We start from the raw sequence: 21288 nt of genomic DNA, 5'->3' as shown, positions 1-21288 counted from the left end.
CATGGCAGTGAATAGTGTCAGATGAGGTTCACAACACAAGGTGATTTTGAAGTGGCCCATTGTTTTGAATTTTCTTTGCCATTTTAAAATTATTATTTGAATAAACAAGAGTTATCTGTGATTTCAGTGGGGTTTTTCCTTTAGATTCTTATGAATGTAAAAACCGAGCACAGTAACACTTTTACATTTATGTGTTTATTATTGCAAAGGCAAAAATGCAGAGTGTTTCTATGGCTTACTTTATGTTATCAGAATCAGCCATCGATTTATAGACTGTATAGAACCAAGGTCTCAAAAAATGCTACCTCATCTGTAATATTAAGCTAATTAAGTATCCTATATCATAACCTAAGCATTACTTCAACCTCATTGGATTTATACCTGCTTAAATTTAAAAAAACAGAGTGAATTTTCTCTGATAAGGCAGCAATTTACCTTAGTGGATGGAACAGTTAATATATACAGCTTCCTAGAGTGACTAAATTCATGACAGCCTGATAGGAGAATACTGTTATGAATGGAAATCTGTCCAAAGCCTTCCTGTTCAAAGTGTGGTACGTGGGCCAGTGGCATATGCAATGAGGAGCTTGTTGGAAGTGCAGACTCATCCTCCAGTCCACCACCTACTGAATCAGAGCCTAGATTTTGACCAGAAACCTCCGTGTAATTTGTGTACATGTTAAGTTTGTAGTTGTCGACAAGATAGTTAGTTGTAAATTAGATTCACCTTTGATCTGGAACAAATATAAACCCAACAAGTAGGGATGATGTGTATAGTCTGAAAATATTAATAAATGATAAAAGTTGAAAGTTACATGAAATCTATGAGAAGTTAGAAATGTTGGAAAGAAATAATATAAAAATATCTCAGAAAATGCAAACTAATAGTTATGCAAAAAATATTCTGTAATACATAGTATTTGGAGAAATTGAACATAGAAAACATCATGACACATGTGATGTGGGATGATGGTAGACTACAAACCAGAAATTAATCAGTAATAGATCACAGTGGTCACTGTTCTATGGCCAATTTTATTCTTTAGAGATTTTCTTAAAAGCATAGCATAGTTGAGGCTTGTGTGCTTCTCACGCAGTTAGTAATACTGTTTGCTAGAAAGATAAACCAGAGGGTGTTCAGAGATGGGCTAGAAGATTGATTATGGCATAGGAAGAACTGATTTATGAGGAGAGAAAAATAATTAAATGGGCAGCACTATGCTATAAAAAGAGCCTATGGAGACATGGATATTTATCTAATGTCTCTAGTGCTGTTTCCCGTAGTATCTATATGAAAGATGCAGAACTGTAAGGATATAAGAATGCCAAGAAATTGGTTGCAGAGCAAAGCAATATCAGCTAGAATTACTTGATTAAATTAGGAACAATAGCAAATATTATATTTCAGAAAATTTTACCTGGTGCCTAAGAAATGACCTTGAACCAGATGACTTTATCCCTGAGAACTTTTGCAAAACTGTGGGCAAAGAGTGGAAAATTATTTATCAAGTTGCTGAACAGTCTCCCCAGAAATAATTGGAACCCCATCTCTTGAAAATTCTAAGATTAGGGTAGAGAAAATCTAGGGTGCGGCATGTGGGAACTGTCTCCACTTCTGGCAGAGACCTGGTGATTGATGAGTACCATTTTTCCATGTCACTCATTTCTTTTGCAATATCTTTGATTATTGCAGATATTACCATACATAGATAATTTTTTTTGTCAGGTTGGTACCTTATTTAGTTAAAAATGCTACCTTCTATAAAAGCATCTAGAGCATATCGCTTGTCTGACCTCTACCGTGTCTGCCTCCTTGGCACCTAGCGACATTCCTTTTTCATTTCTCTCAGTCTGTCACTCATTAGAAGATGCAATTCATTATATTGCAGAAGTGAATTCACTTCCACATTCACTTGATTCAGAAAACAAAAAAGACAAGCCCCAAATGCATCTCGACTTTTGGAACCCTTTTTCAAATAGATGCAGAAACTCTGAATGTCCGAAATCATCCAGCGCCTTAGAGAGTTTAGTGATTCTTTTCACTAGGATGAAAACCCAGTTTGTGTTTGCCAAGGAGCAGTGGTCTGAGAATATGACATTTCCTTTTCCCTCCCTCAGTACACTTCCCCCCCATCCCCTAGTGAAATCTATCATATGAACAGGGAAGTCCAGAATCCTGATTCCATGGTTCAAAAAGGAAGTAAAGCACAATAAAATTGAAGCAGGATATTTTCCTTGACATCTTTGTAGGCGGGAACTGGAGCACAGGTGATGGAGCTAGCTGGCTATTTCGGCGCTGGCAGGGGCAAACTCAAAACAGGCACCTCCTGCTGTTGGTGTGGGGGTGGTTGTGGCACCTCTAAGAAGAGATGGAAATCATATTGTTCTGAATTGCTTATCTGATTGCTAGGCCAAATGCTCATTCTACTTAGTAACATTTCTGCAGTTTGTAGCAAAACCCTTAACATTATAAAATAACAGATAGGAGTCATTTCAAACCATAAAGGAAGAAAGGAAAGATACCACAGAAAAGTCTGGAGGCGGGGTTCTTAGCCAACCACCCATTAAATCTGGGACTGGGTCCAGTCCAGGGGCCTTCCAGCAACACTGAGGAGTGGCCTTGGCCCGATGCCTTCAGTTGCCCCAGGACTTTATTCTGGTCCCACATGGTGACTAAACCTCCGTGAAGGGAAATAGAGCCAACATTCCTTTCACCTGAGGGAAAGAGAGAGATGGCAGGGTTGCATCCTGTTCTCTGCAAGGGTCATAGCTCAGAGGAAAGTCTGAGGACAATAAGAAACAGATCTGCATTTTACTCACCCTTCTGATGTATCCTAGGCAGGTTCCCAGAGGAAGATCCTGGGCGGGCCCCCAGTTTCCCTGACCCCTTCATGGGCGGGAACTGGAATGTGAGTGCTGGAGCTAGCCAGCCGCTTCAGCGCCAGCAGAGGTGAACTTCACTCACTCGAACCAGCTGCACCCAACCCCTCATGGGAGGGAACATGCAGGTGAGTGGGTGCAGGACCTGGCAAGTGCTTTTGGGCACTGGCAGGAGCAAAACTCCATGCAGGCCCCACCGCAGCATTTAGTGGGGAGTGCCTGTAGCCCCCAAAGCCCTAGAAGGAGTGTTACAGTCTGCCCTCTTTTATCTTTGCCATCTGTGGGTGGCTTAAATATTAACAGCTCAGTGGAGGGTCACCCTTTTGGCACCTGAGTTCTTGTCTGGCATTCAGGAGGAATGAAGTCACACAAACAAGTTGAAGATGGTAATTGTGGGGGATTTTATTGCCAGTGAAATTGGCTCTCAGCAGAAAGGGGAGCTGGAAAGGGGATGGGGTGGGAAGGTAATCTTCCCCTGAAGTCTGGCCGTCACCCACCAGACTCCTCTCTGAAGCTATTCTGTCAAGCCATCCCTCTGAAGTCAAGCCACTTCTCTCCAACTGTAGTCTCTGACATCTAGCTGCTGCTTCTCCTCTTGATGTTCAACTGCTTCTCCCCTCTGCTGGCTGGGTCAGGGGTTTTTATGGGTACAGGATTGGGGGTGGGGTGGGTCATGGGTGGTTTTGGAAAAGTCAACATTCGAGCATAAAACAGGAATGTATGTTCTCACTTTGGGCTGCAGTGGCAGGCTTGAGGGTGGGACCCTCACTGGGACCCACCTTCTTCCCAGAATTTCCTGCCTCCTGCCCCTATCAAAATTATTTAATATTCTCTTTCTTTGCTTCATTTTTTTCTGCTAATTCCTTCAGACTCACATTCACATTGTCTGGGAAATCTACTTTAAGTGCTGCTAAGAATAATTCATATCAAATACGTTGACTGAGATGTTAGATATACTTCATTATGCTGGTGTCTGGGAAGGTTTGCCAAATGTAACTATTAAGTCACACTAATTAAAATAATTTAGGTGCTCCATAAATGAACTGTGCTTTTTTCGTTGATGATTTTTTTTTTCCCCCGAGATGGAGTCTTGCTCTGTCGCCCAGGCTGGAGTACAGTGATGCAATCTCAGCTCACTGCAATCTTCACCTCCCAGGTTCAAGCAATTCTCCTGCCTTAGCCTCCCAAGTAGCTGGAACTACAGGCATGTGCCACCACGCCTGGCTAATTTTTGTATTCTTCGTACAGACAGGGTTTCACCATGTTGGCCAGGCTAGTCTCGAACCCTTGACCTCGTGATCCGCCTGCCTCGGCCTTCCAAAGTGCTGGGATTACAGGCATGAGCTACTGTGCCTGGCCCTGATGATTTTTTTTTAATTAAAAAAAAGGAGAATTTCTGAAAACTAAAGCAGTACATTGTCATAACAAAATTAACAATAATTTTTTATTTAATAATAAATGTGTAATTTTATTTATGATTTTATTATAAATAAAATTAAACAATAATTTTTATTATTTATGACAATGTACCTTCTTTAGTTTTAAGAAATTCTCACTGCTGATATCAAAATGTTATAACTCCTTTCCTTCTTAAAAGAGATCTGAAAGGAATAAAAAGGTTAGGATTACATTCTGCTATTATGTACATAATGCAAAGATGATCTCCTCTATATTCTGTTTTTGTGAAAATGACTCTAACAAATTGCCAATATCTTACATGTGCAAATAACAACTGTCTTCAAGGTAAAAATTAATTGAGGGAAAAAAATTAATAGGTTAGAATCTTACTCTTTCTTTTATTGCTTCCTGACTGTTATACCTACTAAAGGAATGTGGGGTGGGAGGGGGAGTCTTTTTCTTTCTAAATCATTCTACTAGTGTTATATAGATTTTCTCTCAAGTACACCCTGTGGTCTCAGATGATCACATATTTTCTTACGTTACTCATATTGATACAGCACCTTGGCTTATGGGTTGACATATATTACTTGAGCTATGATGACACTGCCCACCATTGACATTTCCTGGTGGTGGGGTGTACTGAGCCTCTTATGCATGAAACATAAGGGAACAGGCTGTTTCACAACAGTATTTTCGTTCTTTGAAAATCAATTATTGTTCACCCCAAATGATATCTGAAGCCCCTGTCAGTGTTGCTTCACATTGTTTGTTACCACTACAGCAATGTCTTGAGTTCTTTTGTGTCTTTGCTGATACAGAATAAAAGTTACTCATCTGGGCATCAAAATATTCCAGTTATACTGTTTGTAAGAAAGTCTGTATTATTCCCTGCCTGGAAGAATACAGGTAACCTACCTATATGCTGTTGCTTTCTCTCTTTCTTTCTTACCTTTGTATCTCTTCTCATCTTGCTTCCCTCTGTTTCAGCTAGCTGTGAGGTGGTTGGAACACAACTGCCACTACCAGCACATGGACGAGCTCCTGCAATACATCCGCTTTGGCCTAATGGATGTGGATACTCTCCATACAGTTGCCCTATCCCACCCCCTTGTCCAAGCAAGTGAGACTGCAACAGCCCTTGTCAACGAGGCCCTGGAATACCACCAGAGCATCTATGCACAGCCCGTCTGGCAGACTCGCAGGACCAAACCACGGTTCCAGTCAGACACTCTGTATATCATTGGTGGGAAAAAGCGCGAGGTCTGCAAGGTCAAGGAACTTCGGTACTTCAATCCCGTTGATCAGGAGAATGCTCTCATAGCCGCCATTGCCAACTGGAGTGAGCTGGCTCCCATGCCTGTGGGAAGGAGCCACCATTGTGTGGCAGTCATGGGGGACTTCCTGTTTGTGGCTGGAGGGGAAGTTGAGCATGCCAGTGGCCGGACGTGTGCCGTGAGGACTGCCTGTCGCTATGACCCCCGCAGTAATTCCTGGGCAGAGATAGCACCCATGAAAAACTGCCGGGAGCATTTTGTGCTGGGTGCCATGGAGGAATACCTCTATGCAGTTGGGGGCAGAAATGAACTACGCCAGGTTCTACCTACAGTTGAGCGATATTGCCCCAAGAAGAACAAATGGACTTTTGTTCAGTCCTTTGACAGATCCCTTTCATGCCATGCTGGATATGTGGCTGATGGTCTTCTTTGGATATCAGGTAGAACACACCTCACGTTGGATTTATCAAAACACACTTTCATTGTGGTATACATTTAAAAGTCAAGCTTGAATAGTGTGGCCATGTGTAATTGAAAGATTGAAACAAGCGTGCCATTTTAGCTAATTAACATTCATTTATTGAGCACCTACTCTAGAGAGCAATGTGATTGGAAATAATGCGACTTTCTGTGACTTTCTGAGTGATTAATGGAATAAAAATTCAAGGTGGAAATTGTTGGTCCATCACAACTGTTTTTTTCTACCAGACCTTCTCCTGTCAGCTCTTGATTATTCATGGATTATATTGCACAGCTTGTGGTTTATCTAGATCCTTTGCTTTTTCTTTCACCCCTGGCTGCCTGACTAGAGCCATTTCATCAAAGACAAGGCAAGAGAAGTAAAAGCCCAGTTAATCAATTTTTCTGGGTATAGCAATAGGTATATATCCAAATAATCACTATGCTGTGCATTGAGGGAGGGGATTTAAGTTAACAAAACAAAGTTGTTGTTGTTTCAGATAGGGTCTCACTCTGTTACCCAGGCTGGAGTGCAGTGGTGCCATCTCGAATCATTGCAACCTCCACCTCTCAGGCTCAAGTGATCCTCCCACCTGAGTCTCCCAAACAGCTGGGACTACAGGAGTCCAGCACCACACCCAGCTAATTTTTGTATTTTTTGTCAAGACAGGGTTTCACTACATTGCCTGGGCTGCCCTCGAACTCTTGAGCTCAAGCAATCCACCAGTCTTGGCCTCCCAAAGTGTTGGGATTACAGGCGTGAGCCACTGCGCCCAGCCTAAAACAAAAAATTTTTTAAAAATTATCTGTGAATGGTAATTACTTGTGCCGTTCTAACCCTTCATTCCAATTTACTTTCCCATTTTTACTGATGGTACAGTTTGAGCTCTAGTTTACCTTTCATCTCTTGAAAACCTTTGATTATGGAAAGAGTAGGGAGACTAGAATAATCAACCCCATCTACCGACAACCCAGAATCCACAGTTAACTACTCCTTGCCAATCTTGTTTTCTCCACACCCACAGACCATTCACACCCCTCTGGGCTGCCTTTTGGCTTATACAGAAGGAGTCTGTGAGGCATATGGCTATCAACATCACATTATCAACCCGTGTTTTCAATCTTAGTTTTGAGAAGGGCCCCAAGTGTTCTCCTTTGAAAGGTTTTTCTATCAGGAAGAAAGCTGAATTTTCTCCCAATTGGAAGATACTCGTATTGTAACCCAAATGGAGCTTGTTGGATTTCTATGTCATCAAGCACTAAGAGGAATAGAAAGGGTCAAAAACTTAAATATTAAGAATAATCCTGATGTTTGTACTTAGAAGAAATCATTACCTTTAAGTACACCTGCAAAGGCTTCTCAGCTTTCCTCAATAATCATCTCTAGTGTTCTAACACCTGCTCTGACAAAATTCTCCCTTGCACTTCTTTAAACTAAATTCATTTGGACTTTTAGTGTTTGTTCTTCTGCTGTCCTCAATAACCAGGAAGACAGTCACAGGCTCAGCTTCTCTGAGTGGTGCCTCAGTTATTGGCAACTCACTGATTTTTATTGACAGAACCTAGCTCACATCAGAGTTTAAGTGCTCAATAAATTAATGAATGAAGACTAGGACTAAGGAAGCAGATAGATGAAAAGGATCCAACATTTACTGGCTCTATACCAGAGAAACATTAGAAACAAGTATGTATGTTAGTATATGTAGATATATTTAAAATAAAACCTCATTTATCTAATTACTGTTCCTTTTTCTTTAAATATATATGTCAGGAGTTAATAACCACCAGGACTATATTATTTTAGCTGTGCTGAAGAAATTTCAAGCTAGGCAGCAAATAAGTCTTTGCTAATAGAAGGAACAGATCTGTACTTGTCTTGGATGGCAAAACAACAATGGGTTTATGAAATCAATGCCATTTATGTTTTCTCCCATTGAGATTCCTTCCATTGACTCATTTAGTTTCACATATTATTAAAATACTGTATTCCTAAATTTTGCACTGCATTTTCTAAGTTTTGTATGAATTTCTCGTAAATATTTGAATAAATATTCCTTGTGTTTTGGCTGTAAACCTAGCTTGTAAAAGAATGCTGGGTTTTCCCTTACATAGTCTTAAAGATATCATGATTTAATACCTTCTTTAGTGAGGCCTTAAGAAAGCACAGAAGCTCCTCTTAGACTCGCTAGATCCGTTGTCCTGGTATCAAGTTGACTTCCCTTTCAATATGGGTCTACATGTTTCCTTTTCCATTTTATTAAATCTATCAACTTATTACAGATCCTTATTGCTGTCTCACTTTGTTTTTCTCCTACTGTGAAAGGAAATACATTTTCTTTGTTCTTGTTTTGCACTAATATATGCTGCCTGTGTTAACCATACTTAATGAAAACAATCACAATTTTCTCAGGTTTGTTTCTCCCTACTGTGTACTTGAGATGAGAAACTCACTTTGCTGTGTACAGTACAATACCTTTAATTGGAAAGAAGAGGAAATCGCCAGTGACATTTCTAATGCCTTCAGTCGTCTGCCTCTTTCCTCAGGCCCAGCTTATAATAAATCAATTGTGAATCTAACCATGAATAGGGAGGGGTGACTAGATTTGCTAATGGGCCCCTTAACAAAAATACAGGTATAGTTCACCCTGCCTATCACTGAGTTGGGAGTGTAACCTGATTTATTGGAGCAGATGCAAATGTTTGAGGCTATCCCTTATCCTTTACCAAATAATCATGTATTTCCAATTTAATTGATGGGGGCATCCTTCTGGTATTTTGCAAACTTTGCCTGAGGTGGGGGTAGTATGGATTATAGAAGGTGGATTTTAGGGTCTTGGTTCTGTTCTCTAGAACACAGAATGAATGTTTCTTTAGAGACTTGACATTTCCAGCATGCTCATTCCCTCTCCACACCTCTCCCCCATTTCAGTCCCTTTTGGGGTCAGGAAATCTTGAAACCTGTTTATAGTTTTTAAAGTATGACAAGCAGAAAGGAATTCAGAAAATCATGCTGTATGTACATATCCATTAGCATTTAATTAAAGATGTTAGAGTCGAATTTTACAGGCTCCTGTAGCGTTTGACATTGTGACCCAATTCACAAGTTTTCCGTACCATTCTGATTTGAAATTCACAGTATCAAAGTAAAATAAGCACTTAAATATCCTACAGCTGTATTTTTAAAATATATGCTCTCTGTTGGAAGGTATACTTTGTGAACTACTAAAAAACCTTTTTTTGCATGTGAGGGAAAATTAATACTGAGCTCATCTTGAAGAATAGCTTATTTTTTTCATTTTCATCAAATGATAACAAAATAAGAGGCTAACTGCAAAGTTAGTGCTTTAAAACTATAAAAATAAGACAAATGTTACTGCATTTGCTCAAAAGCAATATTAAGTGCTTTCTTGATTCTCTTGGTGAGTGTCACACCCTTGTAAAGGATAGTGCTGAGTCACAGATACATGAAAATCATTTAGCAAACATACTTCCTGCCCTCTAGGAGCTGGCAATCAAATAATTTTTCAGATATTTCGTTAATGAAAGGACATTTGTTAAACCTTCTTTAACTCCCTAGAAGCTATGTGTATTTTCATCTTGATTAAATTTATATGAAGTTTGCATTGCCCCATTTTAAATAACTTTAATTTATTCAAAGCTACTAATAGGACTTGGGTTTTTCTAGTATTAATTAAAATAATGTAAAATTTTATTAACATTTAAAAATAGAATTGCCTTATCTTTATGCAGATATTGTTTTACTTACATCTTGAGAACTGTAGACAAAGCCGGGTGCAGTGGCTCACACCTGTAATCCCAGCACTTTGGGAGGCGGAGGAGGGTGGATCGCCTGAGGTCAGGAGTTCAAGACCAGCCTGGCCAGCATGGTGAAACCCCATCTCTACTAAAAATACAAAAATTAGCCGGGCGTGGTGGCAGGTGCCTGTAATCCCAGCTACTTGGGAGGCTGAGACAGGAGACTTGCTTGAACCCGAGAGGTGGAGGCTGCAGTGAGCCAAGGTCATACCACTGCACTCCAGCCTGGGCAAGAAGAGCGAACCTGTATCTCAAAAAAAAAAAAAAAAAGAAAGACAGAAAAAAGAATTGTAGACAAAATATTGGGAACTAAAAGCAGGCATAGCAGAGCCTGAGTTGTGGTGCACTGAGACCACAGACTGTGGTCACACACACAAAAAAAACTTGTGCTGCATTTTTTATCCATCATGAGATGCTGAGCTAAAGTTCCTAACCTCTCCAAGTCCTGTTCCGGGATAGTGCTGGAGCATTAAAGTAGCATATAGTAGAGGGAACAGACTTTCAAACAGGTAATTAGAGGGTGACAGCAGAAGTCTTTCCAAGGTACAAAAGTAGTGCAAAGCATGGAGTGACTATTGCAGAAGGCATGAAAGGTAGCACCTAAAATAATTGAGGAATTATTTTAACCCTGAAGGTGCCTAACTTAGCTTCAGGTCCATTGGCTACTTTCTATTATCCATTAACTCCTCCCTGTCCTCATACTTGAACTTCATGGTCCAATCACTTCAATAATTATCTTGTCCTCTGGGAAACATGCAGTGTTTGACAAACCCAGTGATCTGCTTGGTCTGTGTCTGTACCTAGGCGGCTCTGCCTGTGGGAGGACAATCAGCAGGAAGGCTTGATATGGGTATATTCTCAGCACATCACGCACAGTGGCACTCTCAGCCCTCTCTATACCCTACTGCTGCTCTCTCACACCTTTCCTTCACTGGCTGGAACTTCTTCACTTTCCTCAGAACCCCCTCTTCTCAGACTCAGAGAGAAGATCTTGCCTTTGGTTTCTCAGAGCAAATGTAAGTGACATAATAGGAGGAGGAGGCAGAGAGTGTGACAAGAGAGATGGATAAGAGTTTGTCTGGAGAGGAGCTAAGGGCAGAAGTTTGGGAAACAGTAGCAAGGAGGGTGCAGGGTTAGCAGGTACTAAGGAAGGAGCCTGAGAATGTGGAATGGGCGGGGTCAGAGGAGGAGGAGGAGTGTCACAGAAACCAAAACCGAAAAAGAAGGTGCAGTGAGAGCTGTTCAATACTACAGGGATATTAAGGTCCAAAATATTTCCACTGCATTTTTTACTTGGGAAAATTTTAGTGAAAGCAGTTTCAGGGGATTGGAAGAAGGTGGAAACTAGAATACAGTAGTTTAAGGTATGATAGAAACGTGAGGAAATAGAAACCCCAGGTACAGATTACCTTGGCAAAAAGTTAGGATAAAGCCCGTCTTAGTCTAATACTAATGAAAAAGCGTATTATCTAAACTTCAATCCCCGAATCTGAGCTTCTCAGACAACTTTCCAATTAAGAATCTGGCTTCCTGTATACATATAGGGAGAGAATGTGCTGTTTTTAGTTGTACACATATTTTAGTTCATGTAACAGCCTCATTTTTTCACTATAAATTAATAAGCATTTTGGCTTTAGGAAGAATAAAGGCGATTAAGAAGGAAAGAAAGGAAGGAAGAGGGGAGTTTGGCTGAAGAAAGGAAGGAAGAGGGGAGTTTGGCTGAGTAGTTAGAAGAGGAAATCCAGAGGTGAAGGAGGGATTTTGTTTGTTTAAGGATGCAAGTGCACTAAGCATATTTGTAAATAAGGAAAGAGAGTGAAATTGAAGGTGTAGGGAGGAGGGGCATCCATTTGGCTGGTAAACGCTGAGAGCATTTCCCAGGTACCAGGAACAGTGAAGAGTCCTGATGATACAATATTGACAACAGACACAGAGTCCTGAAAGGCAAGAGGGAGGTGGGCAGGGGTCAGGTCTTGAACTTGAGAAGGGAGGGACCCTTAAGCCTGGAGGGAAGGAGATAATTATGGGTGTGAACCTAGGTAAGCTCACAGGTGAAGGGCAGGAACCTGAGGAGTTTCTTGTAGATTGATACAAATGAGAAACAGGTCTGTGAGATTGTGCCTGTCCGGACTAAGTAAAGGGCCTGAGGAGAGTGACCTTGGAATAAGCCTCTGAGAGAGAACAGAGGGAATTAACCGGTTAAATAAAAATAGGTGTACAGAATCCACACTAACTTTGGAAACCACAAAACTGTAGTGGCTCCGTTTTCAAATTTCTGTCGTTTTATGGTGCTCAGCAGAGGACTGAAGAAGGCAGGTCTGTGGATTCACTCATGATGAAAGATTTTGAGACTGGAATAGTCCAGAGGATCCTCCTGGAAGGAGTTCAGCAAGCTAGGATCCCAGTTAAGTGAGAGGCAAGGGCTGACGGTTTGCTCCAGTGTGTGCTGCGGGAGTAAGGAGTAAGAGAATGCCCCTTGTTGTTGCTGGAGGCAGCCATGATGTGAGGAAGCCACTTGCCTGATAGAGGTTTGGAGCTGGGTAACTTGGCGCATCCACTTAAAAGTTCCTAGTGAATTGGAATGTCCATGAATAATTAAATCTTCGTTGCTTTAGATGCTAGCAACCAGTTGCCCCCAGCAGTTACTTTTTCTTTTTTTCACTTGTGCCCCAATCTTTTCTACCCCACATCTGAAAGAGATGAAAAGAAAGCCACTGTAGTATTGAACTGAGGTGGAAACCAAACAGAAATGTAGTATTCTACAATGCTTGTTAGAGAGCTAATGATTTAAAGGAAAGAAAGCAATCAGATCACCTACATTCTCCAAATAATTAATAAAGTTTTCATCCTAAACTGTCTTACCTGTATGCCAAAGAAGTTGTACTTTGTTTATTTACCTTCACATCACTGCCCAGGAAATGGGGCTTGAAAAGGTTAAATGACTCCCCAGATCACACAGCTTAAACAGCTGACAAGAGTTAGAATTTGAACTCTGTGTCTCTGGTTCTTTAGACCATGCTTTTCCCACCAAACCACACAGGTTACCAGTTGTTTATCATGACAGTGAAGGTCTGCAAAATAGATGCTTAAATTGTAAAAAGAACTTCCAAATGGCATAAGACTGAAAGTAAATGATACACAGAAGCAGAGTGCTATCTGGAGATTTGTTTAGAATCAACAATCATTGATTGTCCTTAATTGCTTAACTGTCCATCCTTTACAGGGCAGAGAAGAGACACATAATGTCTCTCTGTGATTTTACGGTTCAGTTTCTAAAACATAAAGTTAAAATGTAAAGAGAAAGGTGATAACATGGATCTACTCTAAAATACATTGGTGTAGATTAGAAAATTGTTTTCTGAAAGGGTTACGTACTACAGGAGTCTAATGGCCTTTAAAATTGGTATTGTAAGTTTTTTTTTTTTTTTTTTTTTTTTTTTAATGTCCAAATCATTGGCTACAGAACTCTTCTCACGGAGAGAACCGCTCTTGTTTAGATGATTCATTTGTGTCTAACTAGTGGGTCTAGTAAAAGATGGTAAACTAAATGGTGAGCTGTATTGTTCTACCAAAGAATATTTGAACGATATCATTTGCTTTATTTCCAAGAGGAAAGAAGATGGTTAAAGCTAGGCCATAGAAGTAGGGAATGGCTGAAGAACTTGGTTGATGGTGGAAGGGAGATAAAAGATCCAAGAACACATCAAAGCTGGGACATTAAAGACAGACAGAGGTGGCCTTGAGAGTTTGACCCTGCTGGGAATGTGCAAAAATATTTGGAGGCAGGATTTCAACTTTCTATAGAATGAGGAATGGGGGTTAAAGTGAATATTATTGATATTATAAAGGGCGGGTGAATCTAGTTGATATCTGCATTATGGTTGATTTCACCCCCATTTTATCATTTCACTCATTAAATAATACATAATGCATACTTTACATATTTCTGGGTCACAAGTTTGTACCTATTTTCTCTAAATGACATAATTTATATTTTCAAATGCAGCAACCCTGCCTTTATAGGTATTTTGTAAATTAGAGACTTTGCAGGTTTTGAGTATATTAAGTACCCATCATCTGTGTGGGTTCCTCAAGTATGACAGAAATAATATGGATGCTAGTTTTAATTTAATGCATGGATTATGTATGCTTCTATTCAAGATGCTAATTTAGTAGAAACATTCTTGGCTATAATTATTTAGTATTATAAATGTCCAGAAAATATGGACAGTCTGTTGTCATATAAAAATAGATAATAATAAGTTTGGTTTTGCATTTATTATAAATATTCCTATGATATTACTTTTATCAAGGGCTAACAATGAATGTAGCCCTCTAAACAATGACTAATAGGAACTCGCACTTAATGGCAGGTTATTCTTTAGGTAATTAAATTGTAAGCATGAAGTTTTAGTCTTTCAAGAACTGGAGAAAGTTTATGGAAGAGAGAGGCTTAAACTATTAAAGAAAGAAAAGGGCCTTGAATACTGAAAAAAAAAACCCTGGTAATTCTGGTTATTAGAAAAAAGAATTATAAGAAATCTGTTTCACACTATGCAATTCATTCATTCATTAATTCAGTATTTCACATACAGTCATCTGTATCTTTTATGGAAATGGTAAGAAATTTTTATAAACAGCTACAGGATTGTAGCAAACTTCCCTCTGTAGATTGTCTCTATGCCATGCACTCTAGTTCATCTGAAACCTATGAGGAAGTATCATCATGTCTGTTTTGCATATGAGGAAGCTGAGCGTGGCTGTGTTAAACGGCTTCCCCAAGGATACAGTCATAGAGGACCCATGTTAATGCCACAGCCTGTCCTGAAACTCTTCCCTTAGACTAGTGTGAACCTGGCCACTGCATGTCTCCAGGACAGTTGCAGAAAACTTGAGATGGTTTTCCTCAATCCTGAATTTGCTGGCAGAATTCCAACCTGGAGCATGCTCCACCCTGTGTGTGGGGATCAGTTCTTTGCATCCCGCTCTGTCCTGGTTGTGCATTAGCACTGCATTAAGAACCATAGGCATCTACTCCTGCAGTTTACTCTATTTAATCAACAGAGGTGTTTTCTGTCATTAAAAGAAAATTAGCAGAGCCATCAGACTTGACCCAGTCTGACCATGTACCATGAGAGCAGTTTTTCTGTACACTCTATTTTATGAGTACTGTCAGCATTGACCAGTTGTTACTTTTGAGTAGAATATGAGTTTGAGAGTCAGTGATCTCAGTAGCAGAGACAAAGGTTGCTTGTTTGGCAGTCGCTTGTCATCTCTCCAGTATGCACTCATCCATTTGTCACAACATTTTGTAGCGAGTTGCACAGGGAAGCTTAAGAAAAATGCTTTTCCCCTGTCTTGATGATAGAAAGCATTTCTCACTGCTGGTAGCATGGTGGTAACTTTTCATTCCTTCTGGCAGTTTTTAAAGACTTATTTGACTTTGGGGGAACCTGCCGTATATCTTTAAGTCACAGTTCAAAAGTATAAGACAGGGTTGCTCATTTTCAATTTTGGCTGAAAAGTCTTAACTTTCACTGTGGCACTTCAAAGTTAGAGAAAACTTGGTTTTAAAAATGGATACTGATATGAGATGGCATATTTAATGACAGATGTATCTATAGAAAGCTGTTAAGATGCAGATTATCCCCCCTGGGGTGGGGGAGGGAGATCAAAACTGCCAATCTATAAAATATACTCGATAGAGGAAGGCATGGAATCTATCTTTGCAAGTGCTTTGATTGCAGGGGACAGTATAGCAGCATGTGGCATCGTAACCCAGAGCAGACAAATCAGCTTGATGACTTTCAAAGCCAGGAATACTGCTGCAGGCAAGGGTACTCCAGTCTAGGAGAAATTAAAACATATAGAGACTGTTATTAATTCCATATCTATTTTTGTATAGTCAAATCTGTATGCAAATCCTTAGCATCTCATTTCAGCAGATTAATCTAAAAGTGAAGCGTGTTATGTGAAGGGAATGTAATGATAAAGCCCTGCAAATGAGTAACACTGCTAAAGAAATGTGGGCTGCAAACTTGGATGCTTTTTTAAAATGTATTTTAGTATTGAAAGAAAAATGGTTTTTATTTATGCTCATTTGTAAATTATTTCAAAGGGGAAAGCAATAGAACTAGTTTCCAAGGTTTTTCTTTGCAATCCTGACTTGGCAAAAGTTGCAGCACTAGGTTTGTTAGGCACCTCCTGTGGTTTAACATTCTAGAGGGAATCTATTAATATCACATAACTGGGACTTTAATTTTTACTCCCAACTAGTAACTTAATATCTCATTTCTAAGCATTGTCATGTGAGTGAAAATTTGTATGTAAGGGTAAAGAATCTAATTACTGAGTGCAGATTAAGAAGAAAATGTATTATAGATGCATTTGTGGAAGATAGTAAATAATAGTTCTGAAAAGCATGGAGATAAATTGTATGCCCTGCTTGGGAGAGGGGATGTAATAGCTACATTCTAACCCATTGCTTGTATGTTTAATCTATAATGGGCAGAGTCTGATACATAGAGTAGTGTAAGTATTTTCAAATAGTGTCATAAAACAGATAGTTTACTGCAGTAGATATTAATTCTGTCCCATATTTCTAAAACAAGTAGAGAAACTTTTGAAGTCTTTAAATGATGGGTGGAGCTTTGCCCTCTGTTCCCTTTCAGTTAGAGAAGTGATTGTAGGCAAACTGGACATTAATCTGGTGGTTATGGCCCAGATCAAAAGCACTAGCAATTATTTTAACCCTGAAGACTTGTGAAGTCTCAAGAGATTAAATTATTCTTGTGTGGTTATGCTGAGAAAGAATTATTGAACATTCTGTTTTTAATCACACAAGAAAGGGAAGGTTGGGTGTGAAAGCAAACACAACTCTATATTTTGACACACATCCTGACTATATAGGCATTTCAGCCTTAGCTTTCTTAAGTGTGTTTTCCTTTCCTCTGATTTCATTTTTAAAATGAGATGTTCGATGAGAAATCCAGAGAAGACTTTCTTTGAGGGCAGGAAGCTCATGTCCGTGTTCTTTGTGGATTTCTCTGCAGACAAAGCTTTCGTTGATCTTTAAAATCTTAAATCTTCAAGCTTCTGAGAGAATTTTAAAAATAGTCCTCTAGTTAAGAATAGCCAAAGCCAATTATATGAAAGATATAATCTCCTTCCTGGGGTTGAGTGAGAGAGTAATGATTGGCCTGGATAGGTTCCTTCCACTTTATGTATCCATTAGTTTTGATTGATTATTCCAGCTCAGTTAAGGATTAGACACTAATCCTCTGGATTCTCATTGACTTGACTCCTAGCCATGTAGTTGATGGTGGTTTCCTACTCAAAGTATTTGAACTGTCAAAGCAAAAACTGCACCACATAAGGTTAAATAGAGAAAGAAGACTTTATTCAAGACTATTGCAATAGGAGAGAGAGATCAGAATGCAGTTTGAAATCAATTCTATTAAGCAAAGTTTTTAAGAGGAGGGTTTCTAAGCACTGGGGTGGTTTAGTAGAAAAGTACTGAAGAACACTTTGGGGGAGCTTGATTAATGGATGTGTTGTACCCATGCAGTTATTTCTGAGTTGAAAATTTTGGTCTCTGTGATTAGGCCATCTGTGTTTGGTGCTAATTGGTGCCTATCAAAGTTAGGGTCCTTGGGAGACTGAGGTTGCAGTGAGCCAAGGTTGCGCCATTGCACTCCAGCCTGGGCAACAAGAGCGAGACTGTTTCAAAAAAAAAAAAAAAAAAGTTACCATCCTACTTTCCCATAGAGGCTGGGATATAGGGGACTATCTTCCTTGATGATTACATTTCAAAGGAATGGCTCTCTGGACCTTAAGGAAGATATTATTGGGTTGTAAAACTGGCAAGCAGCTTTTAAAATGATTTACATCTGAAAGAGGGAGAGAAAGAAATTATGATTACAAGTTTTCTAAAGTAAGTAATCTAAGAAAAGGGAGGTCAAAGGGCCTAGAGTCAGGAAGCAGCCTTTTTAAGTTTAGTCAAGCTAGGGGAATGTTAAGGCCATCTTGGTCAGTATCTTAACAGTATATGTTTTTTAAATTCAAAAAATTCCAATTAAAAAACTTTTTTTAGTTTGGCTTAATTTTATATCTTTATTGAAAAATTAGCTGCTGCTTTGTGATACTTATTAAAATAAGAGTTTTATTCATTTTACACCAGTGCCTAGAATGTGTAAGGCAATATTTCTAAAGATAGACTTCTTTGGTCCCATATCCTTGATATTTTATTATCTAACATTTAATATCTACTGGTGATATTTTCTTACTATGCTGTTTTATGTATTTTTTTTTAGAGTTTTTCCACTTAATGGTAAAACTTAAAGCAAAATGTATAACTTCTGGGTTTTACAGGGCTCAGTATACACTACAAGTATGAAAAGAAGTATGAGGACAAATAAGAGAAACTTAGCTGGAAGTGTGATGATTTTCTTAGTGGTTCTTGATTAGGTGGGTCTCAAGTCTCTTAGATCTTAGCAGTTGTCAAGAGGGCTTCAAAAGGGTTGATGACAATAGCAATTGCACTGAAGAGCCCTAGATTTGTGCTGCCCAATGTGGTAGCCATTAGCCACATGTGGCTTATTGAATCCTTGAAACATGGCTAATCTGTATTGAGATGCGTCGTGTCAAATATACACTGGCTTTTGAAGAGTTACTATGAAAGAAAAGAATATGAGATATATAAAAAATCTTAAGTTTTTTGTTGATTTCATGTTGAAATGATAATTGTGGCTATATTGGGGTACATAAAATTTATTAAATTTAATTTCACTGTTTCTTTTTACTTTTTATGTGGCTACTGGAAAATTTATCATTGCATATGTGACTTGCATATGTGGCTCTTATTCTATTGGACAGCACTGGCTTTACGTCTTTTTTTGATAAGTAATATCAAGAGATATCAAGATATCACTGTGTTAGAGTACAGAGGTCCGAGCTTTAAAATTGACAATTTAGTGAAGGACAAGAATTTTCCGTTTAACTATGTCCCTGGCATAAATTGTATAGAGATTTGTCTGTGTGTAGTATGTTCACTCTCACTCCCTAATACTTTGCCCCTCATTCTGGCCATGCAGAACAGCTTGTCAGAATTGGGGCCCTCTTGGTAATGTCAGCATACTTGTTGCTTGCTCTTAACTGGATTGCTTCTGAAATGTTTCTTGAAAATGAAACTGCTTCAACAATAAGCTTCTTAATTATGTCATGGGCTCACCATGAGGGTATACAAACAGATCCTCAGCAGTAGCTAATTTTCCTTTAATTGTATCTCATTCTTATGTTGGAATATCCTGTTTCTTATTCATGAAAAGCTCTAACACATGTTAATCCATTACAGGTGGAGTAACTAATACGGCACAATATCAGAACAGGCTAATGGTATATGAACCTAACCAGGTAAGAATCATATAAGAACACCTCATTATTTTAATTAAAATGAATTTTAAAAGATTCCAGAGGAATTAGTAATTGGAATGCCAAGTCTACACACACAGATATGCATCTTGAGCTTATATAGAGAAAAGGAAGCATCTTATTAAACTGCTTTTTGGTTCATTTTTTTGTTTTGTTACTCAAAACATTTCAGCTCCTCTAGTTTTGTGCTATACATAACACATCAGCCTTTCAGAGTTTTGCATCATATAGAAATGATTTTAACTGTCCCATTGCAATGTCCTTCTGGAAGGGGCTGCCATTCTAGGAGGGAATCATGCTTATGGTTTATTCTAAAACACAAGTATTAACTTAATATAGCCCCAATGACCTAAAACAGTATCTAGGACAACTCTAAAGAAGTATATGAAGAGTTTGAGAGATGGGAAGTATCTGAAGAGTTTTCATCTAACAGCTGGGGGTTGAATATGCATTTGGATGGTGCCTGTACCTTCTTTTGTCTACTACTTTTCATGTACACCCAAATACTATTTTTCCCCCAAAGGAAATATTTTTGTTCTCTTTTCCATATACCAAAATATGTATGAACCTTGGCAATTGTGTGCTGAATTTTGCCATTTCTATGATTTTGGTAATGTAAATATTTTTGATTATGACAGTATTCTGAAATGATTTGTAGGTTTAATATTCATCAGTTGAAGGTAATGGGATATGACACAACAGGTTGGCTTTGGCAGTCTGGGTTGGGACCGGTCACCAAATTTATGTCCATAGTGGACTCAGTGTATTTGGTATCTTTTTATTTTAGCAATTACTTGATTCTGTATTTAATGAAGGCATTTCTCTCTTTGCAAAGTGTGTTTCCTGATGTCATTAGAAGCTGTAGATTTCAGAGACCAAATGTCCGTGGGTCAGCTGTCTCAAGAGGGATCGTTAATTGCAGTTGCTTGAGTTTGGTGCACACGTGGTTAAAGAGGAAGAAGGTGTTAACATTTCTCAAATGAGTTCTGTTTCATGTTTGTACACACATGCTCTTTTAAAAAATTCTGCTGGCATATTGTTTACAGTGGGTACTGGCAAACATCACATCTGCTTGCATCTTGCTCAGAATCTCAATAACTCTATCATTTGGCCCTGGTGCTTATTTCTCTTCTAGGCCTTTGTGGAAAGTCGATAATGCCTGCCATCTGCCACAGAGCACATTGCTACCTGCCAACAGGCAGGCTGGGGTGACCTCTGCTTCCCCACCACTGATTAGTATTCACACGCTAGCTTATTAGGAATGACCCCACCAGGCCTGTTTCTTTGCCTTTGCAGTGGTTGGCGGCTCACCTGGCAGGCACTGCAGTGAAGGAAGCTGAAGATATAATCAGGGGATGCAGGCAGGCTTTGCAAACCAGATGGCATCCATAGTCTGGTGGCAGGGGACTGGACTGCTAATGCAAACATTGATTCCTAATACTGTAATGGGTTGTATCATAGAAAACACCTAAGAAAAGCATCCTCAGAGTTTTGAGTTAAATATATTCATGTGTAATGTATTATAGATATTAGCAAAATAGCTGAAAGGCAGGCTTGACTCTTTTATTAAAGAAGACATTTGATTGGAAGGAAATTCTTATGATATGTTCGAATGGGGGAACAGATGAATGCAAGCTTTTCAAGCCGTACAAATCACTTCTTTTCTTGAGTGTATCTTTAAAAGAAAAATTAGAAATGAGCTAGTCTATATGCCTATTAGAGTGGACCAATTTTTATACAAAATGTTTATTGTTGTTGTCTTTTGCTTCTTCCCTTACAGTTTTGTGAAATGGTGAAATTCTATGTATTCAAAACATCATATGACTTTTTTTTTTTTTTTCTGGCCGAAATCCTTTTTTTTCTTGGCAAAAAGGAATCTGGGTTATTCCTGTATGCTTAGTGTTTAGGTAGAAAGAAAACTGTTATGTTTATTTACCTGTCCATTACTTTCTTTACTTACCTGTCCATTACTTAGTTGAGATTTAAAATTAAGGTCATGTTTGGTCTTCATTTAATTTTACAATGAGAG

At 39.0% G+C, this 21288-nt stretch overlaps 1 protein-coding gene across 20 annotated transcripts in view; it reads left to right on the top strand.

Annotated features, from left to right (window-relative positions):
* KLHL32 (kelch like family member 32) overlaps positions 1-21288 on the top strand; it is a 210617-nt gene that overhangs the window by 177874 nt on the left and 11455 nt on the right. For 12 of the 20 annotated variants that reach the window (XM_015449059.4, XM_074037432.1, XM_005552306.5 and 9 more), the window contains 2 exons: positions 5269-5995; positions 19183-19241. In XM_015449059.4, the coding sequence (XP_015304545.1) occupies positions 5269-5995; positions 19183-19241 (786 nt within the window). Of the gene's footprint in view, positions 1-2946; positions 3009-5268; positions 5996-19182; positions 19242-21288 lie in introns of those variants that run through there. The other 8 variants (XR_012433603.1, XM_074037435.1, XM_074037438.1 and 5 more) reach the window with 3 other exon arrangements.

The sequence above is a fragment of the Macaca fascicularis genome, chromosome 4 (assembly GCF_037993035.2).
Source record: "Macaca fascicularis isolate 582-1 chromosome 4, T2T-MFA8v1.1".
Classification (NCBI taxonomy): domain Eukaryota; kingdom Metazoa; phylum Chordata; class Mammalia; order Primates; family Cercopithecidae; genus Macaca; species Macaca fascicularis.
This window is presented reverse-complemented; position numbering and strand designations above follow the sequence as displayed.